This window comes from Sebastes umbrosus, chromosome 16 (assembly GCF_015220745.1).
Source record: "Sebastes umbrosus isolate fSebUmb1 chromosome 16, fSebUmb1.pri, whole genome shotgun sequence".
Lineage (NCBI taxonomy): Eukaryota > Metazoa > Chordata > Actinopteri > Perciformes > Sebastidae > Sebastes > Sebastes umbrosus.
In genome coordinates, this window is record NC_051284.1 from 3,271,278 (window position 1) to 3,296,960 (window position 25,683).

The following is a 25,683-nucleotide window of genomic DNA, read 5'->3' on the forward strand; positions in this document are numbered from 1 at the left end:
TTGATTTATTTGTCACGTAACTTCCGTACTGAAGTTGCGGCACTTCCGGAGTTATTTTAACCCAAACCGCCATCTTTTCCTAAACCTAACTAAGTAGTTTGTGGCCTAAGCCTAACCAAGTCGATCTATTCCTAAACCTAACTAAGTAGTTTTATTTTGAAAAGACTGGAGCGGAAATTAACAAATGCGTCACCTGATGCTGGATATTCGTAGGAAAAAAAGCACAAAAACTATGTTGTTGAAAGTCACGCTGAGCGAAAAAAAGGAAATTCATGTGTATGTACACAAATCAAATAGATTCAATTTCGTGTTGAATTATTCACAGTCGGAATACATTTCTAACGGGGGAAAAAAAAGTTTCATGTGTTTCCAGTTGCTTTTTGAATCACTGTTAAAAGATCTTATTGATAACATTTTTATGTAGATGAATATTAAAAAAAAAAAAAATACACCTACAGAGCCTTTACAAAGGTGCTGAATAAAAGTATGGCTTTTCCTGATTTTTTTTTTATTATAACTGAATTAATCATTTTAAAAATGTTGGCGGGTTCAAAATGAATGTTTTGTCTGATTCCGCAGAGATAAACAAAACAAATTTTATTTTTAAATGTATCTGACGTTTGTTTCCCACTTCTAACAAGGCTTGTGAGCCAATAGTATAACAACGTTGGTATCACGTGGTATCTCTGGGTCGTCGGTTAGTGTAGAAAAAACGGATAAATGGCTGCAATCGACGTTGTCTGGCAACGACTTGTTGTGAAGTAGATGCAATGGAACGGGGGGGAGGGAGAATGCGGCATCTAGTGGCTGAATGTTATCAATGTTATCAATCGCCCCTTTATGTTATTGTAAATAATTCAACACTGATGTTTCACATTAAAAATATTCCAGCGGTTCAAAGGCTGGATATATTCCAAAACAACATGTTTGTCAGCATGTATGGTCGATGCAGTGATACATTTTAGGATGCTCACGGATGGACCAAAAGGATCCCAGACCGAGGCACGTTATGAGATTCACATCACACAAACTCTCTCAGCTATGTGGATTCTGAAAGTGTAATTTGCGCTTCAAAACGGGCGAAATCACTCCCTTTCCTAGACTTTTATTGTGGAAAAATCTGGAGGGAAATGTTGAGTTGTACACTAACAATTACTCCTTAACAACAATAGTCATCATCCCCTAGTTAAGTCCATTAAGGCTGATCTATTCTTTCACCTATGAATTGCTACAATAAATATCGTCCAAGTTAAGTAAGAGTAAGTCATCATCTGCATATTCCATATGATAAATGTGACGGCAGAAGCAGCCATAAAGTGCCGATCTCCTACCTGAACTTGGCAGTTTCTGGTTCCATCTCAAGCAGCTCCCTCACAGGAGAGCGTGGCACATTGGCAGAGAATTTCTCTGTACATGGTTAAAAGGGGATAAAAAGTGGCATCATAAACATCCTCAGACTTTCACTTCTTCAACATGGTCGACAAAACTGGCAAAAAATCATGAATGTTTACAAAAGTTTCCTCAAGTTCCTGCTCAACAGTCATGACTGAAAAACAAACAAAAAATACATGTGTAAATAAATGTGCTTTGGCATCTTCCTCACCTATAAGTGGCCTCATCATTGGATAATACACTTGCCACACCGTCTCCAATGACATCCTGCTGTCCATGTAAATAGCTCCGGCTAGCGACTCAAAGATATCCCCCATGGCCTTAGGGACCTCGATGTCCTCCTCCTTCTCCTCATCTTCTTCAGAGCGTCGCAGCTGGTTGACAAAATACACAGAGCTGTTAGCTGATGACATCATAACACAAACACACACACACAAAATCTAAATTTATGTGGTAGAGCTTGCTAAAAAAAACATTCTAAATTTCAAGCGTTAAAGGGACTGTTTGTAACTTTTTAAGCGTATAAATGTACCGGGTCGGGACACATGCGCGTTCGCATATGCGCGCTCGCGTGTGGCCGGAGCCTCGTCTCCTCCTCTGCCTGCTCGCCTTCACTCAGACAGCGCGCGCGTTCTCGCGTACTCGCTCCACCTCTAGACGTGAACGCGCGCTCACTCCACACTGCAGAAGAGTTAGTTTAGCTCTGAGAATATCTAGTGAATGTCTAGTGAGTGGACGTTTGTGCAGAAATAACTGCTGCAGCTCCTCCAGACCAACAGAGGTTTTCCGTGTCTTGTGAAGTGACAGGACTTTGCAGAGAGAAACGTTGTTGTCTCGTTACCGACCGGTTGAGGACGAGTTTCTCGCTGCGGAGCCCCACTGCCTCAGCCTGCGCTGAGGCAGGAGAAGCATCAGCAGTGATTCATGGAGAGACCTTCGTCTGGTCAGCTAACATTACTGCCAAGCAGGTGAAATATAGAGTGATATTGTGGTTTTAGCTGACGTGTGTCGCCTCACTGTTTTGAGCGATGCTCGCTCATGTCTATGTAGAGCGAGCACAAGCGTGAGCCCGACGCTGACTTTCCTTGATTTCACGGCCACAGGTGTCGCTGTTAAGAAGCATTTCTGAAAGTTACAAATAGTCCCTTTAATGATTAGGAGCTTTACAAAAAGAGTTTTCGAATCCAAACAATCGACCGCCTTTCTGTTAAACATGATGATGTATTTTGTGGGCGTAGGTTTGAGGCAGAATAATTCTCTGAACACGTTAGCTAACGCTGGCTAGCAAGTTTTGTTGGCATGTGATGGAAGAGTGCTGCTGAATGCAGTGCAGGTGACAATTCGATTAAATGTGCAGACTTTGAACCAAAACATGTCATAAGAACTAGTATTGCTTTTTTAAGTGTATTTCACTATTAAAAAGGTGCCAAAATTCCCTTGGAAATTTCCCGACCCTTTGCAACTCTAAACGCGCCCAATGTAGACAGTCAGTGTGTGAGTTTGGGTTTTAATGCATTCTTTAAAATATATGAAAACAATATGTTAAGTTGCTCTTTAAACCTTTTTTTTTTTTTTTTTTTTACAAAGTAAGAAATATGAGCCTACGGACATTCTCAGCTGACAGACTCAGTCTACACTACCTGCTGCATTAGCAGCTTCATCATGTTATTGCTAGTATTATTTGATGAATAGTGAGCAGAATAGTGAGTGAACAGTGAGTGGCACCATATTACTGCAGCCTATTCCTTTATTTCTTTCAGCTGTATTGTCAGTATGTGCCTGCTGTCCCTCAGGCATACGAGTACCTCTCCAGAACGAGAGGAGATCTGGTGCCAAGATAGCCATTTCCAGGCAAATTAAATCCAACTGCATTTTCTCTTCAGTGCTGAAATCACTGGAATATGAAACAGATTCATAGAAGCTGACAGCCTTGATATTCAGGCAGATCTTTTTTGAACACTGACTATTATTTTAGGGGGGGAAAAAAAACTCCCAACAGCAAAGATTAGGTTTCTTCCTACAGGGCTTTGTTGTTCAGTACTGATGCTAGAAACAGGACTCACCTCGGAGTCCATGCCTTGCATCTCGTTCTTCTCCAGCTGAAACTGCACAAAGTCGTCGATGACGTGGAAAAGCTCGGGCGAGATGGCCTTGAAGTACTTGTGGTAGTCGTACTTGACGGCCAGAGAGGCAAAGATGGTGTTGTTGACGAGTGCCGAGCGCAGGTCGGTCAGCACGCCGGGAGAGTGCTGCCGCGGGTCTTCATAAAGGTGCTTTGTTATGAGGTAGTCTAGAATTGCATCACCAAGGAACTCCAGCCGCTGGTAACAATCTGAAGAGAAACAGTCAGACATGTGGGTCGGTGGAATTGAAATGCATTCAGGCACTAACTTAACAATGGATCAAACGACCAAGTGTAATCTGAAAGGTATCACAAACTACTGAGCTCCAGCACCAGCTATTCAGAAAGAAAAGTCCTTTCTGAGTTCTTATTAACTTCTAGCTAGTTTCAAACAAATGATTTATTATATTTAATTGGGTTGCAAAATAAAAAAAAAAAAGTCTTTCCCTCGTTGTGTATACTCGCACTCATAAACGTGTGTCTGCCACAGAGCTTATTTTCTGCAATAATCCAAAAGCCAATGGAACAATCCCATCGGCTTTTTGCCGAGGGAACCAGGGCGATGCTAACTTCCTGGTTGGCCTACAGAAATACGTCATCCCTGGAGCACTCTATTGTCCCTAATGCTATTCTGTTGACCGTGTAAATAGGCAACATGTTCGCTTCAACTACTTCATGTGATAATACACCGATCAGCCATAACATTAGTACAGTATGGGCACCCTGACCGGTCTGTGGCTATGCAGCCCCGTACGCAACAAACTGCTCCTCCCTGTGTGTTCTGACACCTTTCTATCGGAACCAGCATTCACTTTTTCAGCAGTTTGAGCTCCAGTAGCTCTTCTATTGGATCAGACAACACGGGCCAGCCTTCGCTCCCCACGTGCATCGATGAGCCTCGGGTCTGACCCTGTCGCCGGTTACCGGTTTTCCTTCCTTGGACCACTTTTGGTAGGTCCTGACCACTGCAGACCGGGAACATCCCACAAGAGCTGCAGTTCTGGAGATGCTCTGACCCAGTCGTCTAGCCAGCACTATTTGGCCCTCGTCAAAGTCGCTCACATCCTTACACTGGCCCATTTCTTATGCTTCCAACACAAAGTTCAAAATGTTCACTTGATGTCTAATATATCCCCCCCCCACTGCCAGGTGCCATTGTAACCAGATAATCAATGTTATTCACGTCACCTGTCAGTGGTCTGAATGTTAAGGCTGATCGGTGTACATCAGTGTTGTTTTTACAGCTCGTTCTGTTGCCACCCCCCAAAGTGTGCAAAAGATTTTGCAGCTTTGAATGTCAGTAACATTAAATTGAGTTCCTATTCTATGGAGACGCATGTGCAGAGCTGAGCAGCGTTCCAGGGTCAAATAACATGCACTGATCAATAAGGACGGACGGATTCTATTGTCAGTCACATTGCATTTAATCTAAATAAACAGTTTTCATCATTTATTAAAAAAAAAAAAAGTAATATGTTATCCCCAGATGATACTTCTAATTCCCAAACACATTATTCTGAACTGTACAGTGAACAATGATAAAAACTCTCCTGATGCTGTGAGGTGAAGTCTGACCTGTGATGGTGTTGTAATGGTAGGAAGCGTGGGTGAAGGCTTGCAGAAGGTAAGCCTTGTTCTGAAAGGTGTAGTTGATCTTTCTTTCGAAGTTCTCGAAGCCGGAGATGAGGTGGTTGAGAGTTCGCTCTGCGTCTGGATGGGCCAGCAAGCAGCGGGGAGGGATCTTCAGCCAGCCGTAGCACAGGTCGATGGCTGTGATCTGACAGCTCTGCACCAATGCTGCCGTCAGGGTCCCCCTCTCCAACGGTAACACCTGTTGACATCAGAAAACAACTCTGAATACCTGCGCTGATGTTCTGGGGGAAAAAGTAGTTTTGGAGGAGCACCTCCATACATGCTTATCATGCTCGTGGCATTGACGGAAATAGAAATCGTTGGCAGTGTTATTACCATCAGATTGTTTCACCACGGTATGTATGTATACCGGCACATCTCTGATGACGGCTCACCTCAGCACCACGTGGCTAAAGCTAAAGCTATACTGTGCATGTGAAAAGACGCTGTATAACATCTGCATTCATTATGTTTCTCAACTCTTTTTTTAAATGAATCTCTTTTCATTTGTCACTTGCCGATATAGAGAGGTGAAGTCCCGCCCCTTCCAGTGGAACACCATGGGACCTTATTTCGGAAAAGATATGTACGTAGTCAATGGAAAAATATTTTTTTGATACCGTTTGAATTGCGCCATGAATCACACATATAACGTTTGTGAGTTTAACACATAATTTTGCAAGTCAAGAAAGTCTCAGTTTGTTGTATCAGACTGTGAAAATACATAATTAGAAAGACGACACACCCCAAAGTGTGGTAGTGACGTCTCTCTCTATTGAAGCTACGATGTCTGTGTGTTTCCTACTGGGATGAACTCACACCAGCAACAGGTCTGATCCTTCTTTCTCTTCCTGACTGATATAAAGACCAGGAGTCTCTGATAAAACACATCAGGTCAGATAACTTTACATCTGTGCGTGGTCATAGCTATGTTAGCTAGCTAGCTAGTGTTGTGCGATACGAAAGACGTAGTTCACTGAGCGATTTCTCACTAACCTAAATGATACTACGACAAACTGAAACTTTCTTAACTTGCAAAATTATCTTTTAAACTGACAAACATCATCTGTGTGATTCATGGCGCAATTCAAACGGGATCAAAAAAATATTTCTCTCTCCGTTGACTACCGTTCATATTTTTTTCTGAAATAAGTTCCCATTGGGTCCACCGGAAGGGACGGGACTTCACCTCTCTACAGTATATTGTGCTGACCCAATGTATCATTGCTGAATCAGGGAATACCGAGACAGAACAGTGTGAGAGTCCTCACTCACCTTCAGGCCCAGTGAGCAGAGGAACATCTGGGCTGCTCTCTCTCCACAGCTGGTCAAGTAGCAGCCCAGCAGAGCCTCCACGCAGTCGGCGATGCTCTTGTCGGCGATGCACTGCTCCGTGTGCAGGTCGTAGGAGATCGACTGCTTGCCGAGCTCCGCGCCGCAATTCTCCTCCGACGGATTCCAAAAACCCACCACAAAGTCGTCCTCCTCTCCGGCCTTACTGGGATCCAGGTAGCACATGGCGTCCCACGAGCTGTAGTCAAACTCCTCGGCAGAGGGCGTGCTGGGCGCCGGCTCCGAGGGGTAGTGGGTTGTATGTGTGGGATGGAGGGGCTTCTTGGGGGGCTTCCACTCGTACGGAGCCTCCGTGGCGGGGGCGGAGGCCGAGGCCGGGGTGAGGGAGGGAGGGAAGGTGCTCAGAGAGATCTTCTTACCGAACGCACCGGATCCCAACAGCATGTTGTCAATGAACTTGATGTGTTCTTTGTAATACTCCAAATCGTCCTCCATGTTGACTTCATCTTTTGGCTCGTCCTTCAACATCAGCTCACCGTCCTCATCCACCTCCTCCTCAACCTCCTCGTCATCCTCATCATAGTCATTCCCAGCCTCCCCGTTGGCCAGAAGCTCCTCTTTGGCCTGGATGATGGACGCAAACAGAGAAAGCAAGAGTTAAAAGGAAATTCTAAAGAAGTAGTCATGATTAAAAACTGGCCTAGAGAGTCATTGTTAGGTATTTAGGTGTCTCCATTAAGATGAACCTTCCTGACAGGGTCTGAAATTCTCTTTTTTCACTGCCTACCACTGTGGCAGGCAAGAATATCTCTTTTATCTGCCACTTTTGAAATCTCTGCGCTAAATGAAGGAATAACATTTTAGATCTGATGTCATTCGACGTTCGATATATTTTACACAAAAAAGCATTATATGCACGGCAAATTCCAGTGTTCAAATTACACTGTAGCATTTGGGGGAGCCCTATTTTCCGGGGGTGGGAGGGTACTGTGCTGTACTTTGTTATTGTCATCTATAGTGGTTATTTGCATTAAAACAAAATTCAAATGATTAGGAAATTAATTATTGTATTTTTATCTAAATTTGCTTTGATTTAAAAAAAAAAAAAAATCTTGCCATCAGTAATTTTAGTGTTGAAGCTGCTTAGAGCTAACAGTAGTGTTAGGAAGTTCAACAGGTCATAATTCCCTCTCTGTTATCTATTTTATATTACTGTGAAAACATGTCCTTCAAACAACTGGATTTAATCAAGTTACTCGCCAAAAACTTAATTTTACAAGATTACATTTGAACGCATTATGATAAAGTTAGAATTTACCTTACCTTCGCCCAACACTAATTTTTACCGAACAGAGCTTGAACGCATCATAATATAACCTCTGTTTGATTCGCCTGACTAATCGAGATTCAATGTGGGTGCTTCTCGACTGATGCCTCTGATCATCAACATTTAGGGGGGCAGCAGTTCTAATAAGCATTTCATCACACAGCAGGGGTCACGTATTTAATGAGGGAGGCAATCGTTCAAACAGTCATCTAGTAACTAGAGCTGAAACTATTGTCGATTCATCAAATAGTCAACTGACATAAAATCATTTGTAATGGACCATAGTTGATCCGTAATTTGTACGGAGGATTCGGCATGCATGTGAACTGCAGAGTAATTACACAGTTTACCATCATAGTGCGAAAAAAAGTTGTATTGCCCATCGTAACACTTTCTGGTCGCCAATCGCTGATTATTCTACAATGTGAACAACGAATACCAGTTGAAATCAGCAGGACGAGAGCTAGTAACAAGAGCTGGACAATAAAAATGAAGGCGAAGGTAAATTATAACGCTGTCATTTTGGCAAGAAGCTTTATTAAATACAGTGGTTTGAAGATGTTTTCACAGCAATATAAGATCGATATTAGAGAGGGAATTATGACCTGTTTAAAGAGGACATGTGCTTATTTTCAGGTGCATACTTGTATTTGCATACAACATACTTTATCTTCCTAGCAGCGTATAATATATAATTAGAACTACCAATGCCAAGAATTATTTTTATAAATACAAATTCAAATCATTTATTTCCTGATCATTTGAATTGTGTGTTTTTAATGCAAATAACCACGATAGAGGACTATAACAAAGTAAAAGAGTAACATTTAGAATTGACGGTTTACACTGATTGTTCGGCCGATATGGCTCATCAACAATCGCCATCAGTATCAGCGGCAAAAACGTGAGCGGGGCATCTCTCAAAGTTATATTTGCTCCTTTTTTCCCTGCTGATCCGATCCGTGACTCATAATCGTGACACGATTCGAACCGTGAGTTTTGTGATCTGTTGCACCCCTAAATTTGATAACCAATTCAGACACTGTCCGGTCCCACCTTCTCCAATCTGAGGATTTGCTGCTTTTCTGGGTTTTATATGATTGTAAACTGAATATCTTTTGGACCGTTTGGAACGTCTTCGCATTTGGATTGTTTTTTTGCATCCCTCACACTGATTTGTTTTTGTCTGAGTTTGTAGCCGGGGCATCTGAAGACACAGAGAGTCGAAGTGGGCGATGGTGTTAATATCCAATATCCATCGCTGTATTTGGAATTTCATATAATGTCAAATCCAATATTGTCATTAATCAGTCCTTCTTCACCATTACCCACAATGGTCTGATGCTCCCAGAGATCCAAAGACATTAATAAGATAGCCACGATGGTATTGACTGTATGTGAAAATCTGTCAGTTGATTAAACTTTTATCACCATCTCATGGTATGCATCATCATATTACCCAACACCCTACTACAGTATGGAGGACGTAACCTGCCAAATTGCAAAATAAATAAATAAATGACTTGTTAAATAAATAAATGTCATTAAATGTCGCAAAAAATTATATAAAAAATAAATGTTACCATTAATCAGTTGATAAAATGTGACATAAATTGATATTTCTGTTTTAATTTGCTTCTTTATTTATTTATCTTTGTATTAATTCCCTTACTTATTTACTCTTCTGGTTAATTTACCCTTTTATTTATTTATGTATTTATTTTACTATTTTTAAAATGAACTTGTAGCATTTATTTATTAATTTATTTATACCTGCTTTTATTACTTTTTTATTTAGCATTTATTTATTTCATATTTATTTTTAAATGTATGTATTTATTTATTTATGCATGATTTTCCCTTTGCATTCCCTTTTCATTTCACCCCATATGTATTTCCACAAACTTATTTATTTCTGTATTCTTTTCTTTACACATCTCTTTTTACATTTCTTTATGCATGTCTGCCTCATTATGCAAACGAGAGAGCGGTCACCCGACGTGAATTTACATTCATTATATTATACTGTATGTCAGAGACAATGTTGTATGTTGCCAGACAAGGTGGAAGCCTGCCCTCTAGTGGCCTGACAACATCACAACACTGACAACATCCATGACAGAAATGAATGTGCTACATTGTGAATGGCCTGCCACCAAGCACAAGCATTCTCTCAAGCTTAGGTCTAACCCTTACAAATAACTCTAATTTAATCCACCCCTTTAAAGAAGAACAATGTCCTCAGTCAGTATAAAGTGAGAGAGAGAGGCAGGAAGTCCACTGACCTCTTCTGAATCCAGTTTGTCTGTGCTGCTCCTGTCCTGGTTGACCACGTAGCCAGGAGGCAACCAGTTGACAGGGGGGTCAAAGATGGACACCACCATCCTGCTGGGGAGCCCCTTCTTCTTCCCCAGACGGTACAGGTTACAGTTGCTCACCTGGACATGGGCACACCAAAGAGGATGAGTGGAGACCTGCGCTACTAATTCACACTTAGATTATTGGAATTCCCTCAGTCACGCTGCTCTAAATCATTTAGAGTTCCCCGTTCTTGCGTCCCTCCATTGGCTTTCTGTAAAATTCACTATAAACTACAACATCCTGTTGATTACATATATGATCTCCTCGTTCCTCATTCTGCTTCTCGGCCTTGTATCAATCCCCCTGCTCCAACTGCAAAACAAAAGGTGATCGTGCCCTTAGCCCCAACCCTCTGGAATCATCTTCCCCGACCTATCAGAGCTTCTGAATCTTCGTACTGTTTTAGGGTGCTTTCACATCAGGGACCTGGGCCCGGATCCGAGTACACTTGTCCCCCAAAGTCCAGTTCGTTTGATTAGTGTGAACGCTCCGTACCGTACTCGGGCACAGTTCGTCGATCCGTATTCGAGTCCACTTGAAAAGGTGGTCTCGGGTACGGATCATGTGTACTCGGGTACGGTTCGCATCAGGTATGAAAGCCGACTGTACCGAAACACGGAAGTGGACCGCTGCTTAACTTGAGTAACTTTAGCAGTCAGCGAGTAGTTTTGAAAGGGCAGGCATTTTTCAATGCCGCCGGTCTCCTCCGAAATCTGAATACAGTCTACAGAAAACAGTTTCATATCTACAGTATGTCTGTAACTGCGCGCAGCATGCGCCGATCTCATCCTCTGAGCTGTACGGCCGTGGGTGATAAAGCAGCAAGGCAGGCGAGAGGTTCCTTAAAATATAAACGATAGGAGGTGATGGGGTCGGCCGATGTTTGCTATTTTATTTAGTTGATTTAATGGTCTACCTTCGAAGAACGAGAGACGCTCAGCTGCTCAGTGGACAGAGAGAGAGAGACAGCGGGGGGGCATTAATTCACAGCAAACTCAACCGAACCAGAGTTGGTGATTGTTGGAAAGACTAACGACGACAGTATTGTCGAGTTTAAATGAAGTGTTTTACGATGCTCCGCCGTTAGAACAGCTGATCTCAACATAAACAAATACACATAGATGATGACAAAAGTGTACTCGGGTACGGAACTACTTTACTAATGTGAAAGCAGAGCAGAGAGGGGGGGGCAATCGTACTTGGGCACGGAACGTATCAATCGTACCTAATATGAAAACACCCTTAAGCTGCTTCTAAAAATCCATTAAATCCATTCCATACTTTATAGACAAGCCTTGTTATAGATCTCCATCCCTGTCTTGTGTAGGGATGCACCGATTTAGCAGCCAAACATCATTATTGGCCGATATTCTCCTTGTTGACTGCCATTGGCCTGTTGGCAAATAAGGTGACATTCGCCAATTCTTGACATTCAATGTTTATCTGTTGTGTTGCATCAATTTTGCACCTGCAGAATGTTGTGTTGGTTATTCTCGGACAAAAGTAACTGGCTGCTGATTCAGAGAAGAAGCCACCAACTGGAGTCAACTCGGGCGCCGTGCGCTGTGCACGTGTGTTGTTTGTTTACAAATACAAGTGAAAGAAAAAGCCGTCCGTCTCGGTCTCGGTTCTTAAAAAAAACAATCACTGTGGTCTGGATGGGAATGAACCTCGCGTGTGCCTAATATAAGAGGCCTGTCAGTCCAACGAGGGGCTGACGCAGCACCCTAGTACGTTACGTTGGGAACATCATCCATGTCGTGCAGCCCGTGCAGCAATCTGTCCCCCATTACCGGGATCCAGTCCCGGTCGCAACGTCGCAGTCCCGTTGTTCTCTCGGACGGATAAAAACGTGCTAAAATGTGAGGGTGTTTGCTTCATTGAGATGGTTTCAGTGTTAACCTGTAAAAGTATGGAATCTCAATGACAAAAAATTAACCAACTCCATCTGCTGATGAAGGCCACACAATAAGGATGAAAGCTCCTAAAAAACAAAGTAAGGATGACCTTGGAAATAGCAGCTTAAACTGGAATATACTTTTTCATTGATTTAATTGTGTCTTATACTGTATCTCTGTGTGAATGTCATTGTAGTCACCTACTGCAAAACTTTAAAGAGCCGACATCATATTTCTACAACTTCAGCATTCATAGAAGCAAGAAAATGTCTTCAAACTGTCAATTCTGACCACAATTGTAATTTGACTGATGATGCTGCATCGTCTTTATAAGAAGTCATGAACTGTCTCACCTTCTTGCTGCGCATGTAGCTGAGACGTCCCTCGTGAGCGTCGGGGTAGGTGCAGAACAGGTATGTGGTGATGGCGTGCTTGAGGAAAGAGTCTCCGAGCATCTCCAGCCGCTCCAGGTTGAAGCCGTCGCTGGCGTTGGATAGGGTCAAGGCCTGCAGGATGAGGCCCGGGTTGGGCCCCAGGCTTTTGGGGGAGTCTCCTGCCTGGGCTCTGGGCTGGGGAATAGCGGCAAGATGGGGAGAAGGTGCTGTGGGAGCACTGGGACCCGTGGCTGCCCGGCTGCAGACTGAGGTAGCTTTATTTGCGTGGTCTGAGGTCCTCCCTGGTGTACATTCATCACTAGGCTGTGGAGGACAGGAGCTGGGCTTCTTCAAGCTGTGAGAGGGCTGCACAGGAACTGAGGTAGTGGTTTGTATTGATTCAGGACTCTGCAGCCCAGGGGAGCTGGGCTGGGAGCGTTGGCAATTGTCATGTTGGTGAAGGTGCTCGTCGTGGTGGCCGTCGTCATCGCAATCGCTGACTAGGGCAGTGCCGTTGGTTAGGTTCCTCGTGCATGTGGCTTCTCCGGGCTCAAGGGCCCTGAGGGGCCCCTGCTCGGGCAGGGAAGAGTGGTGACTGCTGGGACGTGTTAGGGAACTGGGGTCAGGCGTTACAGTCTCTTGGTGCTTACAGTGAGCCTCATCATCCTCGCTGCCAGAGTCAGGACAGGAGATGAAGGTTTTGCTGTCGATAGATCTCTTCCAACCAAAGTCCAGGTTTGGATACCTGCCACATACACACCAGCTATACATTAGAATGTTGGGAAACTGTTTTGGGTACGTTTACACACAATTGATCAAAATCTGAAGAGACCGCAAACATCAGCAATTATATTTGTCATGTCGACAGTGGTTCAGGTGTGTTTGGATCTGTCTGGATCTTCCTGCCTGCTCGGGCTGTCAAAACTGGCCAAAAATGACGTTTAAATATTTATTATATTTTGTGAAATATATATATATTTATAAAAATAAACATACTGTGTTCAAACTATTCAAATATCTATTTTTGCGCATTACGTCTATGACACCGTGTCCTCACTGACGCAGCGAGTGATCACACTGTATGGTCGGCTCGTCATCCACGACCTGAGTGATCACACTGTATGGTCCAATCATCAGCCACGACCTGAGTGATCACACTGTACGGTCCGATCATCAGCCACGACCTGAGTGACCACACTGTACGGTCGGCTCGTCAGCCACGACCTGAGTGATCACACTGTACGGTCCGCTCGTCAGCCACGACCTGAGTGATCACACTGTACAGTTCGCTCGTCAGCCACGACCTGAGTGATCACACTGTACGGTCCGATCATCGGCCACGACCTGAGTGATCACACTGTACAGTTCGCTCGTCAGCCACGACCTGAGTGATCACACTGTACGGTCCGATCATCAGCCACGACCTGAGTGATCACACTGTATGGTCCGCTCGTCAGCCACGACCTGAGTGATCACACTGTACGGTCCGATAAAATAGAAAAAAAACAAAAACACGGCCGGTCGGCTCCTGAGGGTCGTTCTGGCTGTTGACAGATGTAACTAAAGATTGGTTTGAAATCTCCGAGGCAGGTAAAGTGTGTTTTTACTAGCAGAGGTCTGTACAGGTCACAATGCTAACAAGGCAGAAACGCACTACCTGGATCATCTGTGCCATCCAGTCTGCTGAAACGTCTAAAAAAAAAAGAGACAGCGGCGTAACGTTATATGGACGCACAGGTGGCAAGGAAGACGTGGACGGTATGGCTAGTCCATTTTGCAGAGAGAATTGGAGGTAAGCTAGCTACGTTTTACTAGCTATATCTATTGTAGCCTACATTGTTATCTTGATAGCGACGCTCTGATTACTGTAAAAACAGTAGAAAAAAAGGCACTGACGTTGGGGAATCGTCTCGTGGCTCTGCTTCAACTGTGCGAGAGCGTGTGGTCGGCCGCCCAAAATTTCTGACATGTCAGAAATTCATCCGATCGTCCGACGGACGGCCGGGAGGAGTTAATCGGTCCTCGATCCCCCCGTACACTGCACCGCAAACAACGCACGACGAAGCTGAAATTCGGTCCGACTCTAAAATGAGTCGTGCGGCTCAATTCGGGCCAGGCACGGGCTAAAATCGTACAGTGTATGCCCAGCTTTAGATAATGCATGAATAACTTGCGAGCAATTGCAGCGTTAGAGTACAATGGTATAAGACCATTGTTCCATTCTTGAAGGAAAGTCCTGATTCAGCAAAGGGAATAACTGATAGTGAAACACTGAAAACTCCTATGTTGTGTTAGTGTGTGTGTATCAGGGACCTGAAGTCGGGGGGGAGGGTCTGGGCTCCCACTCCAGCTTCACTGGCTGTCCGGGCTCTGAGCTCCTCAGCGGTCAGAAGGCAGTGGAGGCGGTAGAGGATGCTGGGCAGACACACGGCTTTCCTCCACAAGGAGGCAGGGATGGGGTGGATGGCACACAGCTCTGGAACCAGGATCTGACAACAACACAGCACTGTTTAGACTGGGACTGTTTCAGTACACCATGTATGGAAGGTGACGTGGCTGAAACTCATTTCTGTGTTGTTTTTTTTAAACGCGAGAAAATCCGATAGACTCCTTTCCCATTGCCAGTAGACGAGATAAGTCAAGTCAATTTATCTATGTAGCCCAATATCACAAATCAGCCTCAGGGGGCTTTACAATCTGTACAGCATACAACACCTTCCTGTTACTTATTCAGTCTCTCTTCAAACTCGGTGCCTACTAATTTAGAATGACGTTCAAGTGCCACTCAGACGGAGACCGAGGCCAAGATATATATACTGTATCACGATATAGCATGTTTCCTGGTAACTCAATAAATAAATAAAACAAAACACTTCCTGTGTGAATTAAATACTTGAGAAATGAAACCTACGGAGTATTTTCTCATTTTAAGAACTTGAGTGCAAAATGAACTGAAGTGAAAATTACAGAGAGAAAAAGAAACAAATATAGGGCCAAAGTGCAAATGTACGACGGAGTATTAGGGTCACACTGAGGGAAAAAAAATCTGAGCATTCCAGAATAAAGTCATAACTTTACCAGAAAAAAAGAAAACACGTAAAATTACTACTTTATAATATTAGGACTTTATTTTCATAATACTACGACTTTTTTCTCGTAAAGCTATGATTTTATTATCATAATATTAAAATTATTTTCTCGTAAACTTCTGACTTTATTCTCATAATGTTACAACGTTTTTCTCATAAACCTATGACGTTATTTTCATAATATTCCGACTTTTTTCTCTCATAAACCTATGACTTTATTCTCGTAATATTATGACTTTATTCTCAAAATATTATGACTTTATTCTTGAAATCTCCGATTTTTTTTCTTTTTTCTCAATGTGGCCCTAATACTCCGTCGTACCATAGACCTACAACAATGATAAATACAAATTTAAATGTAAACAAAAAAAACAGTTATTCATTTCCATTTTTATAAATCCACAGGGAGCCACTGGAGAGGAGCTAAAGAGCCGCATGTGGCTCCGGAGCCGCAGGTTGCAGACCCCTGGCTTTAGCCTATATAGCAGTAGAAACAACACAGAAAAATATACAGCATATGATAGACATTTTTATATTGTTTTGACGATACATATCGTCATATTGCCCGACATTAAACTGTCGGCTGGTTGTTTGTGTACAACGCACAGAGCTGGCCGGAAACAGTCTTCAAACGTAAAAAACCCAAAAGATGCAAACTGTGAATGTGCTGCACACATGTCCAAGGAACGCTCCTATACCTGAACTGAATAATATCAGCATATCACACATATCTTAATCCGAATATGCTCCATTTAAATAAGGCTAATTCAGAAAATCCAAATAGAATATGATGTTTACGTGACCGTATCAAATTTGGAATATTGTCATATTGGGAATAACAGTGGAATATCAGTGTGCATGTAAACACAGTCATTGCTACCATCAGTGTGACCACAGACGCAGCCGTTACCTGTTTGTTCTGCAGACTCTCCCACTTGGCCTTCCTCTTCTCTGCACTGCTGAGTGGCAGGGCTTTGCCCTTCTGGTTCAGGTGGCGAGGGGTTAACAGGTTCAGTCTGAGAGCACAAGAGAACAAGAGCCTCAACATCCACCTGTCCAACTCCAAATACACACGCATGTACAAATGCTGTCATTGATATTATAAAAGACAAGACCAAGGTTCAACGACTGACTCAAAATATTCTGAAAACCTCTTTAAAGAGTACTCCACCGACTCATTGTCAGACTCACAATGGACAGTAAAAAAAAAGGATCAAAATGGCAGAATCAGAGAGATCGTCTTTTTTATTCCTTGTATTCGTCTCCCTTGTCAAAACCTGACGCTTTACAGTAATTACCCACAATGCAACTGGACTGCGATCATTTCGGTGGGAGATACGTAATATCAATAAGAAGTGAAAGTCAATTGTTCGTTCCGTTGCAACGTCAGCGCCCAGCAGCAGAGCTACGCCTCCGCCATTTTGGACTGAAAGCAACTACCGGACGCCAGTAAAACGTCCGCCTACAAAGAGCCGTACAAAAGTAAAACTAAATTATTTCTATTGTATTGTCATAATTAATGTCTATACTGAAATGTCCTGTGTTGAACAATTAATATTATAAATATGCATACTATTATAACTAGTTACTTGTTTACTTACTTACTTATTTATTTATTTATTAACATTTTTGCCTAAAGCATAAAGTGAGCGATGGACATAAATTGAAATTAGAAAAATCCAGTTCACAGATTTTGAGAACAATCTCAAACGTTTTCATGTCAAGGATCCAAAATGGAGTCCAATAGACCACAGACCATGGATGTAGAAGAGGGTCCAATAGACCACAGATGTAGAAGAGGTTGTGTCTTGTGCTTTTGTGTTACAGCTACATTAAATCCTGTTGATGTCATGCTGCTAGCGCTACTAGCTACTGGCCGATAGCCGGTTGTTTGGGAACAGAGACATTAATCCATTCACCACTGTACAGGCTGACAGCATACAGCCCATGGGTGTATTGTAAGATAATAAAAGTGATGAATTACAGCCAACATATCCATTATTACAGCTACATACAGCTAGCAGGAAGCTGGCGGAACCCGATGTGTCATATGAGCGTGCAGGGGGGTGCAGTCCCGTGGGTCTGATGACCGTTTATTATGACGAGGAAAATAACTCTGGATTCAGCTGTCAGTTCATTTCTACTGCAACGCCATCTAGCGGCTGTTGTCAAAAAAGCACCAGAGTTTCGTCTCTTTGCTTCTGTACTCTTTGATTCGGACGTGTTTATGTTAGTTAGCTGCTAATGTAGCCTGCAGCATTAATGAGCAACTTGTAGTCTTCAGACCCGACCGACACCGACTCAAGTGACATCACTTCAGGACATTTAACAGACTTCACGCAGCTCCCTCTGGAGATACTAAAGGCTTTATATATATAGAAGTAGGACTCCCCAACACCTGGAAACACACTTTGATGTGCAAAACTGGTGGAGTTCCCCTTTAAGACATTGTGTAAGATCTGTTCACTTGCACAAACTGAGCAACAAAAAAAATGACACAAAATACAAGAATTAAGTTTGAGCTTTTGAAAATTCCCATCAGTTGAACTATCACACGCGGGGTTATAGCTACATTGAACTGTCTGGATGGCTGTGCTGCTGACCTGGAGGAGGTGTGGTCTACGTCCAGAAGCGGCTGGTTCAGGTTGGACAGGTCCAGGTTGTACTTGGTTTTGTAGTACTCGGCAAATGTCTCGTACTCTGGTGAAGGAAACTTACTGAGCGGCGTCAGGTCTGTGTACACATCAGCAACGTAGAAGCGGTGAGGCTGGTCGAAGTTACGATACCTGGGAGAGGAGCAGTGGGACAGTCATTATGGAGCTCCAACCGCCGTTTCAGCTGTCTGTTCCTCATACATCAGAAGCATTTATACTATGGGGGTGTCACCATTGGATTTGATTTTCAATTTAAACATGCCATTGTTGGACTATGGAGTCTTGATTGGTAGAGATCAACAGATCATTGGTTTTATGTCCTAAAAACTGTCATTTACACTTTCAAATTCTTCTTTAAAAAGAGAACTGAACTCCTTTTTTATATAGAAAGTGTTTCGAATATTAAACTACAACAGTCTACAATATAAAAAGTTGCAAAAGCTCCTCAGTACATAATCATTACAAAAACAAAACAGAAATCCTTCTGCAGTGCATTACAAGTGAGCTGTAATCTACAAATATACAGTTTTGTTGTCATCTACTGTCGCGCTTGTTTCTCTCCTCTGATCAGTTTGTGGGGGTCGAGGGCGGTGGAGGAGCTTTGGACAGTCTGTGTGCGCTGAGAGACAGCACTCATCAGTCCCGCTAGCTTGTTGCTCTCGCTTCCAATATCAGCTGCTCTGTTTCAACAACGTTGAGTTGAAAAACACCTGCCTGTAGGCTGAAATTAAACCGTGGTGTTGTTCTGTCAGGAGATGCAGTGACTTAACGTTAAACCAAGTAAGAGTAAAAGAGCTATGATGAGTAAGGAAACTAACTAACTAACTGGATAAAGTAGCCGCTAGGCCAGGAGTCAGCAACCGTTACTATCAAAAGAGCCATTTTAGGCAAAGAAAAAAAAGAAATCTGCCTGGAGCCACAAAACATTTGAGCTTTGTGATGAAGGTAACACAGTTTAAAGTCTAAGTATATAGTATATAAATCTAATGCAGTGTTGGGCCTAGTGCAAATGTACGACAGAGTATTAGGGCCACATTGAGGGGGAAAAAAAAATCGGAGATTTCCAAAACAAAGTCGTAATATTAAGAGGATAAAGTCATAACTTTACGAGAAAAAAATTCGTAATATTACGAGAATAAAGTCATAAATTTACGAGAAAAAAAGAAAGTAACACGTAAATATTACTACTTTATAATATTATGACTTTATTCTCGAAATCTCAGATTTATTTTTTTTCCTCAATGTGGCTCTAATACTCCGTCGTACCGTCGTACATTAGACCTACAACAATGATAAATTAAAAATGAAAATGTAAAATAAAGAAACAGTTATTTTTATAATTCCACAGGGAGCCACTGGAGAGGAGCTAAAGAGCCACATGTGGCTCCGGAGCCGCAGGTTGCAGACCCCTGCGCTAGGTTAATTCATGCAGTGTAAAATGTCATAGGCATGCAGGAAGTACCCTGAGTATCGTAGCGACAGGGACGGCCCACATTTCCCATGATGCCTGCCTAGTCCTAGTTTGTCGTTTAGTGTTTGTAATGTAATGTGTCTGTTCAGAACATGGTGGCTTTTGTTGGTAATTATGATGTTTGTGCTGGTTTATAGTTTTAACCATGAGTGAGGTGGCTGTTACATTTCTTGAGACCGGGCTGTATTTTCCGTCATACGCATGCGAGTGGACGGGGGCGGAGAAAAAGAAAATGATCGTTGATCCTGCTTTTGAGCTCCCTGCTTTGAGGTCGGAAGCCAATTTCGATCGATTTCCGATTTAGAATGTGACACCCCTAATTTATAAAAAGTAAAAACATACAGTATGGCACAATGGTACCTTGGAATGATGACGGCATCCTGGTAGTCCTCCAGCTTGAAGTTGAAGGGGTTCTGCTTGGTGTACTGAGTGGTAGGAATCCCAGTGCGGGCCTCAGACCTCTCAATGTCCTCCATGAACTTAAAGTCCATATCTAGTGTGGTGGAGTCGCCAACTGAATGAGCCAATGAGAGAGGATAACGGAAGTAAACTAATGAGCATCCCCACACACCTGGACAAAGTCATCCACCAAGCTCGACAGAGAGAGGGATTCTACTCACCGACATTCAGAGGTAGAACGCAGTAAGCCGAGTCGGCCAGCGTGGGCTTGAACTCCAGTGCTGGTTTCTCCAGGCGGAGGATGTGGGAGAAGATGTACTGGTGCAGGCGGGTGATGAGGTCGAGCTGGGCGTTGGTGAGCGTGAAGCCGGACTTCTGCAGCTCGATGGAGATGGTCACCTCGCCCGAGCGGGTGTACACCGGGAAATGGGGGATCTGGACAGAACAAAAAATTTCAGCTACCATCCATAACATATGATGAGAGGACGGCGGTGGAGACGTTTCCTTCTTTTGAGATGTGAATAAAAGAACTAAATTCCTAGAGGTGAAAAAATGCACATTTGGAGGGTATATCCACCTTATTCTCGGGGGCGTTACTGTAGAAATGATTGTGGGCGTAACTTCCGGTGAGAAAGCGGAAGTAGCAGTAAGCTAGTTAGTCCCATAGGCTAACCATAGTGGCTATTAACCACTTCTATTGAAAAGTAATTTGCCTTCAATTTAGCAAATCCTGCTAACGTTAAAATTGCATTTTCGAAAAAGTTCTTTTGGAGCTCTGGTTGCGCTGTTGGCGGCTGTACTAACAACCAGACAAGGCTAAATTTGTGGCTTCAACAACAATGTGTTGAACATGCACCCAAAACAGAAAGGGATTGTTGTTGTGACCAACGGAACAGTTTCCATCGCCGACCTACAGACGAGGAATCCAGAAGAATGTGGCTGAGAAACGTAAACTTGAAGAGACCACCCTAAACCCTTTAAGTTATGTGTGCTCACTTCATTTAGTCGTCAAAAAGCCAACGGAGGAAAACCCGTATCCTACTTTGTGGTTGGGCTACGAGAGTAAGAGCAGCAGAGAAGAGACGTCGGGTCCTTAAAAGGACGGACAGCAGAGCCAGGAGAACATCAGCTATGATTTCATGTGTAGGGAGGACTCAGCACTGTAGCATTGGTATAATAACAGCAAGTTACTTTCACTATTTTCTGTAGTTTAAAATGTAAGGCAGTTTATGGCACGGAGTGCAGGGCAGCATTAGACTGAAAATAGTTTAAGTACGGTTATCTGTGTGTAAAAAAAAAACTAAAACTCGTTACTGTGGAAGTACTGATCTGCCTCAGAGCTTTTCAGATTGTTCATCGCTTCACCGTCCGTAGCAACGGAGTCAATAACATAGCTAAATATGCTAGTGTAGGTTATCTGAGGCCACTTCTTCAGGTCGTCATCCTATCCCTCCATAGTAGAAGGCAGAGCTATGATCACATTATCCCCTTTGAGGTGTAGGAGGTGGTGCTCCCATATGTTTTACTATGTTTTTTTAACACAATGGCTCTAGGAGAGACGATTAGCCTACCGTTACCATGGAAAATGACGTTTCAGTGACACGACGCGCCGGAAGTTGCGCCCATAATTCACGCGAGGCATCATGGGGGCTAGGAATAAGGTGGATAGGAAAGTTTTAAGCCGGTGTGACGTACTCGAGGTATGGGTTTGGCAGTCAGGATGCCGAAGCACCTGGTGGTGTCCTCCGGTGGGTAGAGCTTCCTTCTGCGGAAGTTGAGTTCGTCAGGGAGAGGGGTGGTGAGGACCATCCCGATCACGTACAGGTAGTAAGTCTGCTCCGGTACAGCGTAACTGTCCCGCAGACACTCTGGTATCTAGAGAGGACAACAGAAAGGGAGAGACGATTTACAAAATTCAGCAGGAGCATTCCGAACGCTCACTGTTTTCTGACACAATAGAAAGCAAGTCAGAAATAATCAGACACTCATTTCAAATGGAAACGTCCGCTCAGCCACTGCAAAAAGCAGTGACGTAGGTAACCAAAATAAGCTAATCAATAAGGTTAGGAATAATGTGAATGCTAGCACTAGCTGAGTCAATGTTAGCTGGGCTAAGTTTGGAAATAACTGTTGGTTTCGGGTTTTATAAAGCGGGGTTGTATGTATACTCCCGTGTTCTGCGAGGTAAAATTACTGTTTTTGTGAATGGAGTCTGGTGGCTGCGAAGAGAGCGATATAACGGCTTCAGATCCCCGTCGGAAAGGGCCGTCCGACGGCGAGGTAAAGCGTCCGTGGATGGGAGCAGCAGAAAAACATATTTTAGACACCTAAAAATATAAATGATCAGTTCAAGTGTACGCTGTATTTAGAATGTTTTCACCGTCTTCAAAGACACAAGACAAAAACAGTAATTTTACCTCGCAGAACACGGGAGTTGCTGGTCTACCGCTGCATCGATCAGTTTGTTTTGTTTAGATTGTTTGTGTTATTGTGTGACTTTCGGATCCAAACCAATAGCAGTACATTGCTTAGCTTCCATGCCGGTACTACTACTACTATATAGCACTGTAGCAATGTCAAACTGCCTCCAGAAAGTTTGACTTTTTGAGGTGATCAATTGAAAACTATTATATGGTATGATATTATTTAAATCATATTATACTATATGATGTGCTTAGAGGTTTAACAGGTTGATCTTCAGAAGTTACAAACAGTCCCTTTAATGGTTCAGACACTGGAGCGCAGAGATGTTTTAGTTAGTATTGTAGTAGCCAGCCAGGGATGGACTGGAACAAAAAAATCAGCCCTGGCATTTTGGCCCAGACCGGCCCCATCACCGCTCATTTGTGATGTGTGAACCACGTTTTGTTGAAGGCTCTGTTTGAGGAAATCCCTTCAAATGTGGTTGTTTTGCATACTTGCCAATCTTGAGACCTTAAAAAAAGGGAGGATTTCAAAACCAAAGCGGGGGGTCTGGGGGTATTTGTTACCTGAATTCTGGTGACTTTAAAAAATTTAAATAACAAAATAATACACTGCAACAGCATTTTTAATGTTAAACTTCTAATTTTACCTTGAAATCTCAGGAAAGAAAACTGAATAATTCGCCCCTCTGGCATAAACTTTGCGTGTGAATATCTAGCATAAACTAATATTCATCAGTTATAATTCATTTTTTTTGCCCCTGCTGTCCCTTTTTTAGGATTATACATGCTGTACAGTGCCAGAAACAGGTTAAAAAAAAGTACATTTGACAGTCTTATCGGACCTATCACATTCAGACTCTGATGGGTGGGCACTTGGGGGTGGCCAGTGCCAGCCCCGGCCCCCAAACAGACAGAGACAGACAGACAGACAGACACAGAGACACAGAGAGAGAGATGGATAGTAAACAGCAGAGGATCAGAAGAAGCAGAGAAATGCTCTTCTGATGTGAACAGCCAGGCTTCAGCTCTTGCGGAGATTAATAGCGCGGCGCTTTGGTTAACTACGGGAACCCACGCGGCGCAAATACCCTGGCACTGTGCTGTTATGAATCACCATTATGAATCTCCCAGAGAACCTGATATGGAGAGGGCAGAGGAGAGTACCGGCAGCTTGTGAGAAGCTCCGGTACGCATGAAAAAGTCATGGCACGCCATAAGGAGTAAAATGAGTAAAATACTGCGTACCGCTACGTACCGGCCCACTTCGATCATCTCTCTTGACATATGTTGAGCCAGGCAGCCCAAATCTGCTTATCGCAAACTCTACACTCCCTCCCTCATCTCTCTCCCTCGCTGTGGCTGCCCGGCACAGAGCGATTGGGCCAGCCCAGTGTCAATTAAGGAAAAGAAATGGGCCGATTTACCTGTTTTATGGGCCCAAAAAAAACCAACATACATTGGCCCAAAAGGACGTCGGCCCACCGGGAAATGCCCGGTATGGCAGATGGCCAGTCCAGCCCTGTAGCCAGCTCATGAAATTAGCTACAGTTCACTTGCTGTGCCAGCTTTAATTATCTTTATAGCCTTTAAAGTTGACAGTGAACAACTTTACTTTTAGAAAAGTTTAAACAAATTGTTAAAACATTCACGATGCAAGTTAGAATGTACAGCTAGCTATTAACAAAAAACTAAAGCAATTCTATCTGTGAAGTTATTTCAATGAGAATATATCAGCGATAAAAGTTTGCATTCTTCACATAACAATCGGTCAGAGGTCAGTCTGACAGGTAGAAATGAATTGTATGAATGTTGGAGTTGCTTTGAGATGCTCAGCATCCAACAAGCGCCAGGGAACCGTAGCTGTAAATGGAGGACATTTTCTTACGGCTTTAGGGTAGCACTGTCTCCTCTTGGTGGAGCCGGGCCGGCCTGGTACGCTGGTCTCCTCCTCGTCGTGAAGGTCCAGCTCCTCCTCGTACTTCACCGTCTCCTTTCCCACCGGCATCAGGTGATCGTCCAGCTCACCTGGGCGGAACCAAGCAAGACAAACGAGCTGAAATAGATGCAGGGAATATTCTTTCCTGATCGTGCATCAGCAAAACTCTGCTTTTACCTATTTTGTGGAGCTTCTCACAGCATACTAGTGCAACTGCTTTCTCTGCCAGTCTGGCACAGTTCATCGTAGGACCCTGTAAAGACAGTGGCACGTCAATACAATGAACTGGATTCATTCTTACTAATTCCCAAGAGGGAAGGTTGGAAATATACGTTACCAACATTCTTAATGTGTAGATGTTCTTCCTCACCTTAACAGGAACTCGCAGAGGGGAGTTGATGGGTAAGTAGAGCGTGGACTGGAAGCGTTGGTCCTGCCTCTCTGCAGTTTTACACTTGGGTGCTAAGTGGGTGAATGGGTCACTGGGCAGCCGAGCACAGTACCTGAGCACCACAGCAAATAAGACATTAACGGTCCCATGTCACGCTCATTTTCAAGTTCATACTTGTATTTTGCGTTTCTACTACAACATGATGCTGTAATGCTAAAAAAAAAAACTTTATTATCCTCATACTGTCTGTCTGAATATGCCTGTATTTACCCTCTGTTTGCAACGCTACGCTTTAGTGCATTTCAACGGAACGTCAACAGAATTGCGTTGCTAGGCAAAAGTTTGGTGCGTGTTTACGTTCCTGTGAGCTGATGTCATTCACATAAACTGCAACTGGAAATAAACTGGGACACATTTAGACATGTTTATGTTTACGAGAAATGTTCTAATAAGTTGTAGATTTGTGACATCACAAATGGACAGAAATCCTGACAGCTTGTTTCAAAGGCACGGTTTCTGAGTGTTCCTGCATGGGTAGAGCGTTTTGATACTTTTTCAGTATTTATATAGCACTTAAACCTGCTTTATAATATATGAGACATGAAAATGTCACTTTTTACAATATGGGACCTTTAATCCTTTAAACACAATAGAAATGGTCTGCCGACATTGTTATTTTTGCTCATGTATATTGTTATCTTAAAATGCTTCATATCCCTAAAATCTGTACAACCTAAGCTAAAGGTTATGCAAATCCACAAAACCATAATAATTGCTAAAAGTATCGAAATTAGGGCTGTCAATCAATTAAAATACTTAATTGCAAATTAATTGCACATTTTTTTATCTGTTCAAAATGTACCTTAGAAGGGAGATTTGCCAAGTATTTAAAACTCTTATCAACATGTTGGCAAATAT

The 25,683-nt window shown here is 43.1% G+C and overlaps 1 protein-coding gene across 1 annotated transcript in view; it reads right to left on the reverse strand.

Annotated features, from left to right (window-relative positions):
- Positions 1 to 25,683, reverse strand: part of dicer1 (dicer 1, ribonuclease type III) — a 43,980-nt gene that overhangs the window by 2,785 nt on the left and 15,512 nt on the right. The window contains exons 14-29 of the mRNA XM_037796435.1: positions 24,745 to 24,877; positions 24,552 to 24,627; positions 24,324 to 24,463; positions 21,708 to 21,887; positions 20,234 to 20,447; positions 19,974 to 20,127; positions 18,092 to 18,274; positions 16,399 to 16,504; positions 14,713 to 14,888; positions 12,379 to 13,144; positions 10,052 to 10,204; positions 6,422 to 7,063; positions 5,090 to 5,345; positions 3,456 to 3,724; positions 1,604 to 1,766; positions 1,332 to 1,407 (exon numbers count right to left, since the gene is read on the reverse strand). Of these exons, the coding sequence (XP_037652363.1) occupies positions 1,332 to 1,407; positions 1,604 to 1,766; positions 3,456 to 3,724; positions 5,090 to 5,345; positions 6,422 to 7,063; positions 10,052 to 10,204; positions 12,379 to 13,144; positions 14,713 to 14,888; positions 16,399 to 16,504; positions 18,092 to 18,274; positions 19,974 to 20,127; positions 20,234 to 20,447; positions 21,708 to 21,887; positions 24,324 to 24,463; positions 24,552 to 24,627; positions 24,745 to 24,877 (3,687 nt within the window). The remainder of the gene's footprint in view (positions 1 to 1,331; positions 1,408 to 1,603; positions 1,767 to 3,455; positions 3,725 to 5,089; positions 5,346 to 6,421; positions 7,064 to 10,051; positions 10,205 to 12,378; positions 13,145 to 14,712; positions 14,889 to 16,398; positions 16,505 to 18,091; positions 18,275 to 19,973; positions 20,128 to 20,233; positions 20,448 to 21,707; positions 21,888 to 24,323; positions 24,464 to 24,551; positions 24,628 to 24,744; positions 24,878 to 25,683) is intronic.